We start from the raw sequence: 18,796 nt of genomic DNA, 5'->3' as shown, positions 1-18,796 counted from the left end.
AGAAACAGGTGCCTATACAGTAAAACACAGTTGTAGTGAACACGCATATAATGAATTGAACACTTACAATGAGGCGAATTTGATTCCCTGTGACTTTATTACACGTAAACTTGACGGATATAACAAGAGGATGGGTGGATAAGGCGTGTAAAATGCCCATACACGGTCGGAAAAGCTACTGAAAAATTAATATATTAATAAATCTGATATTTTTAAAAATCATTAAAACAATATATATTTAACATATCATTGATTTGTAACCTATAAATATGTTCAATACTTAGAATATGTTGACTCAAACAGGCGTATACGTACATGTATCAAAAACTGCAAATAGTGTCATTTCTTAGAACTTCAAGGCATTTTCTTTCATAGAGTGGGTCTGTGCTCCATATTTTTCTCATAGTCTAAATATTTATAAGTCTAAAGGAAAACAAACAGATTTTTATTTACAAAAAATGTAGAGAGATGTATGGTGGCATAGATCTGCCACCACTTGTCAGATAATTATGTCGACTTGTCAGATAATTATGTCGACTTGTCAGATGATTATGTCGACTTGTCAGATATTTATGTCAACTTGTCAGATCTTTATGTTGACATGTCAGAAAATGACCATATTGACTAGAAACTCAATATTTTGTTGTTAAAGCGTGTTAGTGCCACTAACTGCCATTTACTTGGCATCATAATATCATATAAGTCGACATAAATATCTGACAAGTTAACATAATTATTTGACAAGTCGACATTACGATCTGACAAGATAACGTAATTATCTGACAGAAAAAATAATATGGCAACTAGTTTAAAGAAAATTATCATTCATTTTATAAGTCGACTTGTCAGATAATGATGTTGACTTGTCAGATGTTATGTCGTCTTGTCAAGTAATTGTGTCGACTTGTCAGATAATTATGTCGACTTAAAAGATGATTATGTCGACTTGTCAGATCCTTATGTCGACTTGTCAGAAAATATTATTTCAACTGGATGGCACAAATATGGCGTGAAAAGGTTATAGTGTTAAATTATTAAACACGCGAATAAGTGACAAGTCGACATAAAGAACTGACAAGTCAACATAATTATCTGACAAGTCGACATAAGTATCTGACAAGTGGTGGCAGATCTATGCCACCATACATTCATATTATAAGTCGACTTATTTTATAATGACTTGTCAGATAGGTATATTATGTCGACTCTTCAAATAATGATGTCGACTTGTCAGATGATTATGTCAACTTGTCAGATCCTTATGTCGACTTGTCAGAAAAATATTATGTCAACTTGATGGCATAAATTGGGCGTGGAAACGTTTTAGTGTTAAATTTTTTCAACATATGAATAAGTGACAAGTCGACATAACGATCTGACAAGTCAACATAATTATCTGACAAGAAGACATTAATATCTGACAAGTCGACATGATTATCTGACAAGTGGTGGCAGAACTACATGTATGCTACCATAGAAATGGCTCAGTTGTTAGAGCATCTGACATAAACTAACCTTAATATAGATCTAGGGTTTTTATGTTATGGGTTCGATACCACCAAAATTTAATGCAATTTTTTTTTCGTATCATTTGTTTAATATATTTAAAACTGAAAATAGTTAGAAATTGCGGTTTTGCAAACTTGTATCAAAAAATATTTTTGAATGAATTTAATTGAGAAAAATGAATTCAAAATTTATGGCGGCATAGATCTGCCACCACTTGTCAGATAATTATGTCGACTTAAAAGATGATTATGTCGACTTGTCAGAAAATATTATTTCAAATGGATGGCACAAATTTGGCGTGGAAAGTGAACGTGTTAAATTTTTAAACACGTGAATAAGTGACAAGTCGACTTAAAGAACTGACAAGTCAACATAATTATCTGAAAAGTCGACATCAAGATCAGACAAGTCGACATAATTATCTGACAAGTGATGGCATATCTCTGCCACCATAAAAATTGGTTTTTCATGACTGAATCGAACAGGCATTCAGTGCGCTATCCCCCCCCCCCCCCCCCCCCCGTCCCTAGACTCAAATTTAGCTTTATTACCGATAAATCGGAAGAGTACTGTCTTTTGTTTTATTTATTTTAAACATCATTGGTACTTGAAGATTACCAATTTGATTTCATTTTTTCTCAATCAGGCTTCTTTAATTAATAATCAACGAAAATTCCTCAAAAAATTCCGGAAATCATCTGAATTTTCTTGTTTTTATAATCTTGCGCATGCGCATTACATTCACGCTAAATCACTAGAGGCTCTTTATTTTATGTTTCTACAATATCATATTTGCATGGATAAACTTGGAAACGATAAAACAAATGTGTGTTAATTTTCATTGAAAATTTTTTAATGTTCATCAAAGAAAATACGGGAGATAACTCTAAGACAGTGCATTTACTAGAAAAAATTCCGAGAGTTTTGAATGTCAACAAGATGTGTAAAAAACGTTGTTGAAATATGTTGGATTCTGCAATTATAGATTTATACTTTTCGAGGAAAGGTATTAACAGCTTCAAAATGGTTTTTGTGAACAATTTGACTGTTATATTCAATGCAACTTCATTTTCTCCAAAATCGTTTTGGAGCGATTCAGCAAATTTCTGCTACATTACGGGTATATGGGAGGCATTGCATTTCATCGTCGGAACTCACGGGTTTTCTATCCAATGCAGTGTAACGGATAGAAAACCCGTGGGTTCCGACGATGGAGGCATTTTGACTGTGATGAAGGCATTTCCCGAGACACAGTTAGATTATTCCAACTCAGCAGAGTGTATAGTGAAATTAATAGCAATATTGTAGGCTTTAAGTTTCGTTATGCAAATGTCAACAATATACGGTGTTTCGATGTATATATATATTTTGTAAATGCCCGATATCATATGCAATGTCAACCCGTGCACGCACGGGTAAAAACTATAGTTTCAAGTTAACTTTGGGGCTTAATCTTCATAATGAATATACCACTTGACATGCACTTGGTATTCAAGGTTTGACTTGCGATGGTACAGTAAGACCTTCTCTTTAATTTAGATGGATTCCTCGAAAACACTAATGCCATGTTACAAACTACAATTTTGATTTCTACGGTATTTTGATAAGTAATACTAAATAAATATAAGATGTTAGAAGGTATAAAGAGAAATGATTCTCCCTTTTGAGGAGCGTTACGACAGCCTTAAAACAATTTATTAAAAGGATTTTTTTTTGAGTAATATGTCTTGAGGTGGTCAAATAAAGTCGGGAGTGATTAAATCCAATAAAGCCATAAATTTGATTATGCCCGACCGAATTTGATCACCTCATAATATTCAAAGAATGATTCCTGATTATACTTAAATTTACATAATTACATTTTCCTGTGTCTTTGCCTGTGATAACACTACGTATCGATTTTGTACTAAATAACTCATAAAGCCAAATTGAGGCGCCAGCGGGGTTTGCTTATTTATATTTATACAAATATTTAATCGGCGTAAGATGGTTTAAAATTATATAAATATATATAAGTAATAAGGAATCATTCTTTGAATATTATGAGGTGATAATTATAATTTCGGTTGGGGCGTGATCAAATCTATCATAAAGCCCTTCGGGCTTTATTGGATTTGAACACGCCCGACCAAATTAATGACACGTACCTTGCATATGTGTAATGTCCCATTCCTTCCGAGCAAAGCTCATATGAGCTAATTAAGTGGCCTATGGGCGTCTAATTGTTATAAAGGGCATTGCTTGCTGTTATAATAGTACAAAATCGATACGTAGTATTATCACAGGCAAAGACACTGGAAAATGTAAATATTAGATTATATAGTGCTCGAAAACTCCAACTTTGTACAAACCCATGAACATATGATGAATTAATTTCAATTAATGAGCTTATGGATCTTTCGCCGCAGGATTTCGTGGCGAATGCACGGTGTTCTTTGTTTTTTAGGCTAATAAACGCATGAAAATATATTGACAAAACTCAGCTTATTTTCCAAAAATGCTATTTGATAAATAACGTTAAAGGACAGGTGACACAATCACTGAAACATTGACCAACAAGTTGAATTGTGAGTGGGATACAATTTCTGCAAAATTTTCCTTACTACTCCCATCTGTTTCACAGCTATTGCTGAATTACTGAGCTGATAAGACGCGTGACCTCAATATGCATATCTGAAGCCTCTGAGATCGGAAACCTTCGGTGCGACGTAATAGCCGACACACTGCCCATTCGCTGTATCTTTCCATAGGGATTTCTAAATTGTTCTTATCTAAAATCTGAAGTCATTAACTTTTGCTCATTGCAATTAAAAGTTTGAGAACCCAGTACATAAACAGAGTTTTTCTAAGCTTAGAAACCCCATTTCTGTTTCCTCAGCAATTATGAATAGGAGTAAAAATTGTGACCTGTACTGTTAACTTTTCATTGATCTATATACTTCATGCTGGAAAAAATATGTCAGATGTTTGATTTTTAAAAGATAAAAATCATCAAAAACATGGAATCATTGTTTCTAAAGAAAGGATTTAGTTTTGTCAATACATAGTAAGTGATAATGTATAGAGACTTTTCATGACCAGGAATTTCACTGGATCTTAAACCCTAAATAAACCCTAATTAAGTTAATTGGACTTAATAAAGGGTTTTTTGATTTAAGAAGTATTACCAGAAATCCTGGTACCTGTAAGGAAATATGTTTGTAAATTTCTTTAGTTCCACAAAATCAGGGGTCTACCTTAATCTCAATACTAATAACCGAAACATCTTTTAATTTCATTTTTAGTATGGTATTTGATCATGTTTGTTTATTGAAATTTAATTAAAAGAACTACCAATTTTCATAATCAGTAAAGACTGAAACAGTAGTTTTTTAACATAGTATTCAGGTTTTTAAAAACGTATTAATCTCAGACTCCTTGAATTTTATCCAAATGTAATTTGATCTTTCTTTAATAGTTTATGAAGATCATTTTTTGGTAATACTTCTGAGCTGTGTATAATTTATTCTCTATTGATCAAACCTAAAAAAAAAAAGCCCCAAAACGAGCTGTTATGCACACTGATGAATTCTTATATACTGACATTAGATTCAGAAGGACAATGCATTATTTTTTTACAGCAACACTAATTGTTACAAATATTACACAAAAAGGATGTATATGTGATATAAAAAAATCTAACTCATCGTGCTCCCAGTTGAGTTTTTTTTAAAGAAAAAAAATATTTAGATTAATATCAACTTATTCAAATCAATGTTTTGGATCTGCAAGATTGGATTAATAAGCATATTCAAACAATATATTTCAAACTTTACTGAATACTGACAATCTGAACAAGTAGTTGCCTGTCTGGCAGACAGGATGATAATCTGCTATAAATGATTATCAATCACAGAATCTAGCTTCAGATTCATTCTAATTTAATTACTATTTTTCAATTTCTGTTACCACTATCTTATGTACACAAAATAACAACATATGTAATCTTGTACATTCTATAATCTTAATTACTACTTTGTTTTCAGGAGAGGGTTCATACACTAAACTTTTCAATAAAATATGCTTTTAATAAATTCACTTTAATCTGATAGTGCTTTATTTCAAAATCATCATTTGCAACACAAATACACTGTCCTGTACGTGTAAATAAATCCTCGTCCATTGCTTTGTTTACTTTGACGAATAACGCACAGGGGTTTCTTATCTCATTAAAGATCGGCAAAACTCGGAGATCTGTTGCAGCTGGGATTTTCAGCACACTTAATTGAGCTGTGTGTTCTTATCTGATGCTAGTCAAATGGAAAAATTGTTATAAACTGATTTATATTTATCAAAGAAAATGTTTTCAGAAGAAAATGATTTTGTGTCACCTGTCCTTTAACGTTATTTTGTTTCGCCTTCGATGCATGGTTATTTTTCTCATCAACGTCACATCGTCACGTTTTTGGTTTTTTTCATTCTCCGAATGGATTAAATAATGTATTATATATATCATCATGTACATGTAAAAATAATAAACAGAAGCGATTGAAACATGATGGCATTTCGTTGCAATTTTGATTCAAACCCTCACTTTTTGTAGTTTGACATCACCCCTATCGACCGAAAAAGAAACTTCCGGTAAAAACCAAAATAAAAACCTGACGTCACAGACTGTCGCCATTTTTGCTCGAAGTTGGAAGTCTTACACATTTGTGCTGCATCTTGTGCCAAAAAAGGCCACAATAACCCGTTTTCCCACTCACCACACAAGAAAACCTGTAGTTAACAGCAAGGATCATCGGTTGACACGCAGTTAACGATGACTATCCTACCGAAAAAGAAACCTACGACGTCGAAAACCGAGTGTGAATCCAGCGAGCACCAGGGTGGACATGCATCGCACTCCCACCAACACCACCAAGCCACGACGGACGCTCGCCACGAAAAGGCCACCCGTTCCCGAAACTCGCCCACCCGCTGGGTTCCGTCGACCGCGAGGGAGGAGAAACTGGCCAGCCACGATCCAGGGGGAACCTTTGAAGGTCATGAGAGTGTGAACAATAAGAGGAGACATCGTTCCTCACCCCACCGGACGCACGCGCGGAAACACCGCATGCACGCCTCGGCCACGGTCACTTCGAGGGAGTATCAGGCCTCCACGGAGTATGAAGAGACCGGGTATAACAGTGGTGACGAATATGTGCCTCCCCAACACCCCGACAACATAGAGGAGGTCTGGACTATCTCTTGTCTATGTCACACTTCTGTTGATGCTTGTAGATATTTAATATATTTAGTTGGTCATCCTACGTGCCAAATTTATGAAAATTTACCCTCATCAATCATAGAGGGAATTTCTATAGGAAAATATTAAACTTAAAAAAATTACTGATATTTGGTATCATTAACAGTGAAGACCGAAAGCGCAACCGGGTCATAATAGCCTGTTTTATAGATATATAAATATCGAATATGAATAAATCTTGGATGTTTAAAATAATGATAATGGAAATATTTAGTTTTAAATTATGAAAAGATACAAAAGTTACAATATTTCTGAAACGTGTATTGGAGATCGATCCCACTGTAGATCGATAACTTCCTAGGGATCAATCTCATTAACAGTAGGTTTCCAGAAAAAAACTTAATACTATAAATCATTAGAAACAAAGATGAAAATATTATCAATTTTCATATTTTTTAAAGTAATATGTATAACAAGAGTCATTTCGTGTCTATACAAAAATTTGTGTATTGGCTCGTATTTGGTAATTAAAAGATTGATAATTCTCTTTTCTTGCAGCTTGAAGCTTGGTTTGAGAAAACATTGAAGGAAAAGAAAGGATGGGACATAAAGAAGATGGGAGAAGACGGGGCCTGTCTGTTCAGAGCTGTCGGTAAGTAATGTCCCGTGATAGTGGATATGATGATTTCTAGTCGTTTCGGGCTTTCCCCGTTTGACATGTCTTTTATGATAAACAAATTAGCCTATTTTCGGAATCCGAAATTCGGATGTTTTATATTTAGAGTGTAAACTCATTATTTTTAGACATTTTTAGCCTATTTTCAGAACGTTTATAGTGGAGGAGATTATTATTAAATAGATAAAAATTTCAATAATGTTAAGTAAGAGAGCATTTCTGAAGTCGTTTTTCCATTTTGGAGTGATGATGTTGTTTATTTTTCGTTGCCAATATTGTATATTTAATAATTTCAAAGACTTTTACCAGAGACGTTTATACTACTGGGATAGGCAACTCTCTCAATCCATATAAAACATAAAATGAGAATTAAGTCATTCATAAACCCTTTGACAGTCAGTCGAAACACAGACCACTGGCAGATCCCCCGTACATCACTTTTGATCGCCCAGGTTTCTTCCTCATACAGGATCAGCTGTCTCAAAGGTGGTGTGTTGTTTACAAACACATTCTACAAAGTTCACAATACGTCAAATTATTAGTACATGTAATTCTTTTATTGACATTCTTAGTAGTACTTTTTCTTTTGAGCATTTGATGGGGGACACACTCCATTTCATAAAAACAACAACAAAGAAATAACAGTAACAAACACATTTATTAAAACAACTCTAATTTATTATCTCAGGCTGAAACAACTAAGTATCTAAGGCCGAACTGGCGAAGGCCTGAAACTCACCAGGGCCAAACAAATCATGGTCCGAAAGGGGAAAATGCCGAAACAACTTGCTACCGGATATGATAGGCTCAATACTGCCACACCTACAGTAGGCTAGTTCGCTTTAGATTTAACACCCCTACTAGTGCTAGCAGCTAGCTAGTGGGTGAACTCTTTTAGCTTAGTTAGTGAAGCAGTGGTTTTTAAAGAACTGGGTCTTAATTTTGAGCCTACTTGGGGTTTTTCCCTCTATTTGTGCCCAGCAAAATAACAAATTCCCTGTGGTTTGAAGAGTCTCTTAATTTGATGTGGTTTTCAAATATTATATCTGAGCTGTGTAAAATGGAATTAATTACATGAAAATAATTAATCAGATTCATAGAAAATAATTATGCTGCTAGTTCTATTATGTGTCTATTTGATAAAATTTACTTCTATCTTTAATTAAAGTAATGGGAAAGAAATATTCTGCTCATTTAGGTGTATATTTAATATTTAGTTTTTTCTGTAATTGAATTATTTGATAGTCAAACCACCAAACTGAATCTTTAACAAAGATTTGCACACCTATTCTTTTGTTAAAGCAAACTCATACAATGGTAAACAATCATCAAAAGTTCTCATCATGAGGCTGGTAATTCTCCAAATCCAAATGACCTCCATTAGTGATCCTCATTTTTGGGAGTTGATTTTAATCAACTCTCCTATGCACTTACACGGGCAAAGCGAAAGTGAAACAGTGTTTGGACCTAAGCACAAATCAATACCGCTGACAACACTTAGTTCTTGAAAATAATCGATAAATTCGATGCTATGTATTCTGAAGCATTGTTTTTCAAGAAAACTTATTTATTAATACCATGAAAATAGTAAGATTTTAAATTGTACAAACAGTTCAGATTTTAAAGTCGTATGTATTCCTACACTAGAGTTCAATCAGTCTCGTTCAGCCAGACGCTTGGTTAATATCCGACAAAACAGTGTCTCTCTTGCTTGTCGGAGATAAACAGAGACAGCCGAGCGTTTGGTTGAACAAGACAAGAGTTCAATCTTGCCTGGATCCATACAATTTCGATTACCGATACTACTTGCCATGCAAAATCACATATCGTTGATTTTGAATAAATGATAATCGATAAAATCAACTCCCGTCAGTACTTCAGTACTTTGATTACTGTTTGTTCTTACAGCTGACCAAGTGTATGGGGACCAGGAAATGCACGCCGCAGTCAGAAAGATGTGTGTGGATTACATGGTATGTACAATTAATGTGGAATACTGTAGATTCCTTATTTTATGCCAGTACTTAATTCCGCTATTCAACATTTTGCATCAAAACGTGGGAATATAAGATTGTGAACACCAGATTTTTATTATAGTTTCATTTAGTTGATATCTGTCCGAAAAACAAAAGCAAGATTTTTAAATCCGTGAGATGTACTTCTCGCAATTTTACTCAGATATTAATTCCTGGGGTTTAAGGAGGCCGATTTGGGTTTTTTTGCGGAAAAACTACAATAGCATAACTCTTTATTTTTTAACCATATGTAATTTAAACCTACTCTAGTTTATTTGCGAAGGTTCATGAAAATTGACCGTCTGGTTCTTTTTAGGGACCATCTCAAAATAGAGGTACATTTACTATAGGAATATATAGGAAACTGTCATTTTCCGCACATCCAAACAGTTTAAAAAAATACTACAATAGCTTTTTTTCTCAAATTGTTAAATATGATTAGCAATATAATTTCCTACCTTATATGTAAAAAACACAAAATTCTATCGTCTGGTTTTTAGTGGGGGCCATCTCAAAATATTGAAATGCACCAAATTTTGCTATATATTTGGATCATCACGAATGATGATTGGTATAATGGATTCATTCCAAAAATGAGGAAAATGTCCTCGAGGATAGCATCATTCTGTATATAAAATTTCAACAGCGTACAATTTTTACTTTTTCTTTTATGTTATTTCTTATAACTTACTCCTACAAAGCTTCATTTTATCATAACGTCATAAAAGCGCAATGGCAATGCTCCCCTACCACACAAGGTAAAAATCGTGTTTAAAATAAAAATTTCCTTTAAAAATCTAAATATTTTTATTGGTATTTTGTTTATTGTGTTCAATTTTATAAATGATATCGAAAAAAAATCATAAGAAGTATAAATCAACTGTATTATATTAGAATGCGCGAAAACATGCGCAATGCAAACTAAAGTCGGCCTCCTTAATTAAGAATCTACAATAGTTAGAATTCTTGGTGTTTCAGTTTTCAAGGAAATCATTGGTACTCCTCTTACCAGCAAGTTACATCATTAACAAATTATGAAACACTGTATTGGTTCATTATTGGATCAAGCCACCCTATGAACTCAACTATGTCCACAGGAACCCATAAATAAAACATTTGTCATCAACAAATATTGGCTCCAACAAATTTAAATGATTTCATGGTAGATTACAAATTTATCATTCGAAAATCTCCTGTAACTGCATGTATTGATGATAGAGTTTGATCAAGTGACAAAAAATTTATTTTATTTGGTCAAAATATGTGTGAAAATTACATGATACCTTGAAATACATCACAGCTTTATATTTTGAAAATCTCCCCCAAACTTTATTGATGTCTGATTTTTGTGTGTGCCAGCTTCAACCCATGTGATATATTTTACTGGATGTATGACAGAATTACATTTGTTCATCTTGAACTGTTTCTTATTGTTCATGAGATATGTGCTTTATTTTATTTTCTATTAGAGACAATAGTGATCATTCACAAACTTATCAAGTACATGTAGTCTTCTAATCGTTTCTTGTAGCTGAAAAACTGTGACTACTTTTCGCAATATGTTACGGAGGATTTTACCACTTACATTAATCGAAAGAAAATGGAAAATTGCCATGGAAACCATGTTGAGATGCAGGCAATGAGTGAGATGTTCAATCGACCGATTGAGGTTTACCAATACAGCATAGGTATAACCCTAAAGCTACTAGATATGATATTGGAAAGAGAAAATATAATTTCAAGATTTTGAATTACATTAAAATGATGTATATTAGACATTTTGAGTTGCTTTCCAATATCAAGAGTTCAATAATAGTGATTACATATTTTATATTTATTTGTATATTTTTTATATTTTTAATGATTAAACATGTAAATAGTTTGACTTTACAAACGTATCTAATATGTGAATTATTATTAACACACCACTATCATAGTATGCAATTGGTTGCATGACAACCTGCATATATATTTGGTAAACCAATAAATGAAAATGAAAACATGAAATGTTAAGACACTGACGCTGAATATATTCCTATGACTTGTAGATCCAATAAACACATTCAACTGCCCTTACAAGACAGAAAATGAGCCCATTAGGATAAGTTACCATGGTAACGTCCACTACAACTCCATCGTGGATCCGTTCAAGGCCACCATTGGTGTAGGTCTGGGACTGCCAGGTCTACAGCCGGGGGTAAGTCCAGCACGCCAAGCTCAACAAAGATCTAATTAGCTATCCAGGTTCAATCAAGGGTGTACGGTGATTTACCCTGGGTTGTATTTCATACATGTAAGGATTGCAACCCGAGATAAATCGCCATACATCCTTGACTGGACCTGGTTAACAAATTTATTTTCTATGTAAACCAAATAAATCCGGTATATTACAATTTCAATGTATACCATTTACGGATTTAATGCATTGTGACGTCACCTTTTTTTCGCATTTGATGTATTGTGACGTCTTGTTCTTCTACCTTCGGCTCAAGTCAGGTGTACGGAAATTTATGCCTGGCTTATTTGCCAATCAAATCTTCTGTTACAAGCTACATGGGAAATATAGATCTTTGTCAAGGGGATTTTCTCTCTACTGGGATGTTTTGAGAACACGAATAAAAGGCTACTACAGGACTAGAGGTCTAGGTGGGAAAAGAATGAAGATTCATGAAAACCAGTTCAAATGCCCAGCTCAACAATGATTAACAAACAAATACAGTAAAATAAGTGATAACAAGGGGCCAGGCAATTTTGTTTGATTAAATGTTTCTTTGTTTTATGAAGTCAGTTGATAATAAAATTCTAAGAGAGAGGGTAGGGAAAATGACTGACCTCTATAAGCCTGTATAGAAGAATGTTTGCTGAAGTTGTGTTTTTCTGCAAAGATCTTTTTCAGAAGTTTATTTGTTTCACTGTTTTAAAGAAATAGGTTGGAAGGTCACATTTTACTTGTCTATTTTAAAACAGTAAAGGATAAACATTTATTTAGTATAAAATTTTAGTTTCATTATCATTATTTATAGATGGCTGACAAAACTCAGATGAGGGACGCTGTCCGACAGTCTGAAGATGTTCACATAGAACAGGTACGTCAGCGTTCAAGCTCATACCATACATTTAAAGAGTAAAACATGTTAACAGACCATGTTGTTTTCATGTTATCTGCACATGTTATTATTAAATTATCGGACCATTATATTGTCAAGCAAACCATGTTATTATCAAGTCGATATACAAATTTAACTTTATCATGCTAGCGGACCATGCTTTTATTATCATGCTAACAGACCATGTATTTATTATCATGTTAACGGACCATGCTTTTATTATCATGTTAACGGACCATGCTTTTATTATCATGTTGACAGACCATGCTTTTATTATCATGTTGACAGACCATGCTTTTATTATCATGTTAACTGACCATGCTTTTATTATCATGTTGACAGACCATGCTTTTATTATCATGTTGACAGACCATGCTTTTATTATCATGTTAACTGACCATGCTTTTATTATCATGTTGACAGACCATGCTTTTATTATCATGTTGACAGACCATGCTTTTATTATCATGTTAACTGACCATGCTTTTATTATCATGTTGACAGACCATGCTTTTATTATCATGTTAACGAACCATGTTTTTATTATCATGTTAACAGACCATGCTTTTTATTATCATGCTAACAGACCATGTATTTATTATCATGTTAACGGACCATGCTTTTATTATCATGTTAACGGACCATGCTTTTATTATCATGTTGACAGACCATGCTTTTATTATCATGTTGACAGACCATGCTTTTATTATCATGTTGACAGACCATGCTTTTATTATCATGTTAACTGACCATGCTTTTATTATCATGTTGACAGACCATGCTTTTATTATCATGTTAACAGACAATGCTTTTATTATCATGTTAACGGACCATGCTTTTATTATCATGTTGACAGACCATGCTTTTATTATCATGTTAACAGACCCTGCTTTTAATATTATGTTAACAGACCATGTATTTATTATCATGTTAACGGACCATGCTTTTATTATCATGTTAACGGACCATGCTTTTAATTATCATGTTAACAGACCATGCTTTTATTATCATGTTAACAGACCATGTTGGAGGACAAGCTGCGAGAGACAGACTGGGAGGTAACACAGGAGACAATAGAGGAACAGGTGGCGCGCGAATCCTACCTACAGTGGTTAAAGGAAAGCGAGAACCATGCTCGCAAACAGAGCTCTGTAAGTATGACATACATCCCAGCTACATGTAGAACCATGCTCGCAAACAGAGCTTTGTAAGTATGCAATACATCTCAGTGAGAACTATGCTCGCAAACAGAGCTCTGTAAGTATGCAATACATCTCAGTGAGAACTATGCTCGCAAACAGAGCTCTGTAAGTATGACATATATCTCAGCGAGAACTATGCTTGCAAACAGAGCTCTGTAAGTATGCCATACATGTCACAGATCCTAGTGAGAATCAGAATTGTAAGCAGAGCCCAATCAGTATGCTGATACATCACTCACATTCTAGCCAAAATCAAGCATATGTAGGTATTAATTATGATATTTTTCTTGCAAATCCTAGCAAGAAGCACCCTTGCATATAAATTGTACAAATCCAACATTTTTTGATCAGCGACGTTAGTAGCAATCATGTGTAAAAGTGGTCATTACATGTAAATACTTCTTGCAAATTCTATTTATAATGGCAAAGACTGAATGTTAACGAAAGATTTGTTGTATGTTACTTATTTTAAGTAAATGAACTTTCTCTGTGACATTATAGCCTCGGTCAGCCAGCGCCACTTGTAGCTCCTCCAAAGACAACATGTACAAAGATCTGGGGTCTCCTGAACTCTTGCAGCAGGGGAGATCACCCAGGACCCGGAGTAACCCGGGGTCAGGAGGGAACAGCCCTCAGAGGCTAGACACGGGACGCAGCAATCCCAGCAGCCCCCAGCAGGGCGAGAGTGCCGGTCAGCGATCCCCCCTCCCCGAATGTTCTGGATACAATGCCTCCACAGGTAAGTCAGAACTCTTTTTACTGTCAGCCAGGTGAGATATCTGTAGTCTGTCTGGAGAGAATTTGTTCTATTTTTCCATCTTAATCTTTTGTCCCAGTGTGTACTCACAGAAACTCGAACTACAGATTCAATACAGCTTAGCTTTGAAAGCAGTGATATTTCATTATATTTTATTTATCAAAGCAATATTAGCTGCAACTGTCATGTTTTTGTTTACACAAATATTATTTTGTACTAAAATGTTTTTACTAAAATGACAAAAAATATCATGGGTTTTTTAATTTTTGTAAGCTGTATTTTTGAAGCATTTTAAACAAAAAAATTGAAAAAATAATTTTTGACTAAAATTGTGACCATGCCCCTTTAAGAAAATGTTATATACTTTGCATAAATCTTTGTTTGCAATTCTAAATCTAGCTGAAGCTATCATTCCTTAAAAATGAATGCACTAAGCATTTTGTGTGAATGTTTGGACTATTTCTTCTAGTGTCAGACACTCTTGGCAGCTTGGGGGCAACAGGAGGGGCCCAGGACTTGATGACAACCAACTTTGTAGAAACCTCTTCCTTAATGAACTGCTACAATTCCGATATGTATGGTGAGTTGACGTTTAATTGATTAACACTAGACTTTGACCCCTGCATGCATATGATATCGGACATTTACGAAATAGATACATCGACACACCATATTGTTGACATTTACATAACCAAGATTTAAGCCTACAATAATGCCATTAATTTCACTACACTCTGCTTAGTTATAATAATCTGACAGGCATTCAACACAGTTAAAATGCCTTCCATATACCTGTAATGTAGCAAAAAATTGCAGAATAGCTCCGAAACAATTTTTGAGAACATTAATGAAGCTGCATTGAAAATAACAGTCAAATTATTCATAGCAAACCATTGTAGGGCTGTAAATACCTTTCATATAAAAATTTAATTCATATTAATGAAGAATTCAACACTTTTTCACCGACGTTTTTAACTTGCTTCGAATTTACACATCATGTTGACATTCAGAACTCTCTGGATTTTTCATTTTAAATGCACTGAGTTAGAGTTATCTCCTGTATTTCCTTTGATGAACAGAATATATGACAAATTTTCAATGAAAATTTACACATTCATGTTTTTGTAATATCGTTTCTGAGTTTATCCATGCAAATGTGATATCGTGGAGAGATATACTAAAGAACCTCCCGTGATTTAGTGTGAATGTTATGTGCATGCGCAAGATTGTTTGCTATAATTTTTGCTAAATGAGGCTTAAACAAAAATTTCATTACTTTGATACCTTAAATAATCGTATTGTGAATTGAAAAAATTATATGAATAAAAAAGCATTCAAACTATTATGTTAAATGGTAATGCAAACTTTTTAAACTGTAAAGAAATTCGTTATAAAAGTGTTAAATTTCGCTATTATTCACCGCTACAGGACTCAATATCAGTTCGTTATATCTGTAAATTCGTTATACCCGAATTCGTTTTAACCGTAATAATTTGAATTTTACCAAGGACTCAAATAAACTTTGCTATATCTGAGAATTTGCTATATCTGTGTTTGCACTAAACGAGTTTTACTGTAGTATAGATATGGTTTACACAATTGAATATTGTAAGACCTCCATTTCAAAAATAAGTTTTAATACCAAAAACGTCACTCTTTTAAAGGGGCTTAGGGATATACAGTGTATTTATTTTAAAAATCTTGGATCATAGTGAGTTGTTTATTGAATTGTTTTGAACATACTGATGGTTGTATTTTTGATTGAACTTGAATTCCATTACATATCTTATTAAACAGGTAGCAATATTTTAATGTCTTGTGTATGAAATAAATGGTCTTGCATTGTTTCAAACAGGTCTTTCTGATTGGATGGATGAAGATGACATCATGACTCAGGTGATAGCCCAGTCTCAGAAGGAGTACCTGGACAGCCTCAAGAAGTCCGCCTCATCTTCCCCCACCCCCGATCCCTCCACCTTCAGCTAACACAGGGCCCACGTCTAACTCCTTTATTTTAATTCTTCAGGTTATAGTGGCTTCTGTACACAAAGTTAAAGATAGGCGGAACTCGCACGTATCATCAGAGACGTGTACGTCTCGCGTGTCTCATCAGAGACATGTACAACTCGCGCGTCTCATCAGAGTGACTCGCGCTTCTCATCAGAGTGACTCGCGCGTCTCATCAGAGTGACTCGCGCGTCTCATCAGAGATGTGTACATAGGACCCCATTTCTCGAACCTTTTCAAGCAATTTCCGTTATAGTTAACTTAGTCTTTTTTTGACATTATGCAGCATTTTACTTCCATTTGAAAGGATATCCTGAAGGCCTTAAGTTTTAATGCTGATATCATTGCAAGTGATAGAGAACTTGTCATAGTTTTTACAGAACATGTATATTGAAATCATTTATTGGAACCGATGATTGTTTGGAGGAATCAGATCTTCTCGCTGTAGAGCATACTTAATATAAAATGTAAATTTCATGAACATGCAGATTTCTTGTTGTTCTCATATTGACTTAGTTATGAACATATTATGGATGTCGCAAGAAACACATCATGTACAAGTTAATTTTTCCAGACAAATTTTATCACTAGTTTGAGTTATTTTTGTTAGTGATTTTGTTATGTCTACTGTCACCCTTTGAGTAGCAGGACTATTAACAACTAGAAAATATGAAGTGCCACTGGGATTAAAGTTTTATGGTTATTATTTTTATTTTATTTCAAAAACTTGGATAATGTTTCTGCAAACCAAAGAAATTATTACCCAGCAAGAATATACCCCTAGTGTATCAGGAGGCGATGTGAAAGAGCGTCGATTTTACATGTAGAAAATGGTGGTAAAGTTAACAAGGAAAAGGTCAAAGGAATAAATTACACCATTAAAGAGGCTGGTCAAACACTTTAAACATCAGATCTACCTTAAATATTTTACATGTGATATTTAAGGTCAGTACCGGTAACTATTATTTAGAAAAGAAAAAAATCAATTATTTTGGCTGTGAAATTTGAATAAAGAACTCTTTGTTCTAAGGAGATTAGTAGAGTCTTGGTCATCCAGCCCTCTTAATGCTACAAACAACAGCAAACTGAGTTTTGTAAAACATTTATTCAATTATTTTTTTTATTAGAATTATGTCTGCAGGACAATTCATTGTCAACTGTAAATTTCAAGCACATATGCAACAAACAAATGTTCATCTTTCATTATCGTTTTTTTTTTTCAATTTTAAAAACACATTATACCATACTTATCTGTTTGTGTATTGAAAAAATTATATATGTAATTGTATATCCTGTGGAATCGTTGAAATTTTTGGTTTATTCCAATTGTTGTGGATTGTCAACTTTTGAATGGTTCATAAGGGTGTGTGATTTTTGTAGGTAGGCTTATATGTATAATGAATAAAGACCACATTTTGTAGTTTGTTGGGGATATTAATATGCGTGTCAGGATACTCATTAAATCCCCCAAAATTCAGCCATTACAAATTCTATTGCCTCCACAGTATATGTCTAGGGTACTGTGTTTAAGTGTTAAAAGAAACCCAACTTTTTTTTTAATACATGTACATGTATTTTTATTTTTGCTTATTAAATGGTTATTTTGAAAGAGAATATTATTGTAAATGTATGGTTATAACTTAGATTTCCATTATAATAGAAAAAATATATTTTATTTTAATATTTTTGAACTGAAATTAAAAAAAATTGAATATATGTACTATGTGCAAATTGTTTGGTTTAAATTGAAGCAAACAAAAAGTAGATATCTACAACATGTAAATGTTTAATAATTTATGTGGATTTATGATAGCAAGTGATTGCAAGAGAAGAGGGACTTATTTTCTCATTGTGTACAAGTATGCATGAAAACAAATTAGATTGTGGTAAAGCTTGTTTAATTAAGTAAACATTTTAAGGGAGTATATTGTTTTTTTCTGGCTTAGTTATATATGATATGAGTTGTTTAATGAGTGCTATTATTTTATTATTTCAATTTTGTTAGATACAAAGGTATTGCTTGAATGAATTTTGAACATTTGTGTGAATGCTGTAAGAGAACTGTTTTCATCACATAATATCAGTTTCCTTAGTAAGCATGTGTAGATGACTGGAAAAATGTTCCTATTATTATTATTATTAGAAGCCTTTCGACTTTTGTTCCCATGCCCTCTGATACACGCTTTTATTTGAAAAGAATTAAATTATTATTTGTCATTCTAATCTTTCTCATGTTATCTTTCAATGTATGCCGTGGAAAATTCATAATGGCCGATTTTGGTATGAGTTTTGAGTC

The 18,796-nt window shown here is 33.6% G+C and overlaps 1 protein-coding gene and 1 long non-coding RNA gene across 2 annotated transcripts; one reads left to right on the top strand and one right to left on the bottom strand.

Annotated features, from left to right (window-relative positions):
• Positions 1-65: 65 nt before the first annotated feature.
• Positions 66-5,667, bottom strand: LOC136274941 (uncharacterized). Its single transcript, XR_010713392.1, has 3 exons — positions 3,657-5,667; positions 316-423; positions 66-178 (listed from the first exon to the last, which is right to left on the bottom strand). It is a non-coding gene; the product is annotated as an uncharacterized lncRNA (long non-coding RNA).
• A 478-nt stretch (positions 5,668-6,145) lies between these two features.
• LOC105344567 (OTU domain-containing protein 5-B) lies at positions 6,146-18,723 on the top strand. The gene is made up of 10 exons (XM_011452355.4): positions 6,146-6,724; positions 7,295-7,388; positions 9,321-9,385; positions 10,959-11,115; positions 11,476-11,624; positions 12,451-12,513; positions 13,554-13,685; positions 14,238-14,475; positions 14,963-15,073; positions 16,349-18,723. The coding sequence occupies exons 1-10, from the start codon at positions 6,311-6,313 to the stop codon at positions 16,477-16,479; spliced, it is 1,554 nt and encodes a 517-aa protein (XP_011450657.2). The 5' UTR covers positions 6,146-6,310; the 3' UTR covers positions 16,480-18,723.
• The last annotated feature ends 73 nt before the right edge of the window (positions 18,724-18,796 follow it).

Source organism: Magallana gigas, chromosome 4 (assembly GCF_963853765.1).
Source record: "Magallana gigas chromosome 4, xbMagGiga1.1, whole genome shotgun sequence".
Classification (NCBI taxonomy): domain Eukaryota; kingdom Metazoa; phylum Mollusca; class Bivalvia; order Ostreida; family Ostreidae; genus Magallana; species Magallana gigas.
Note: the sequence above shows the minus strand (reverse complement) of the source record. Positions and strands in the feature narration are given on the sequence as shown.

Excerpts from the sequence above, each read along its gene's own strand:
- LOC105344567 (XM_011452355.4), top strand. The coding sequence starts at position 6,311 with ATGACTATCCTACCGAAAAAGAAACCTACGACGTCGAAAACCGAGTGT. Across the intron at positions 7,389-9,320 it reads CTGTCTGTTCAGAGCTGTCG|CTGACCAAGTGTATGGGGAC; the intron begins GTAAGTAATGTC and ends TTGTTCTTACAG. Across the intron at positions 12,514-13,553 it reads AAGATGTTCACATAGAACAG|ACCATGTTGGAGGACAAGCT; the intron begins GTACGTCAGCGT and ends TCATGTTAACAG.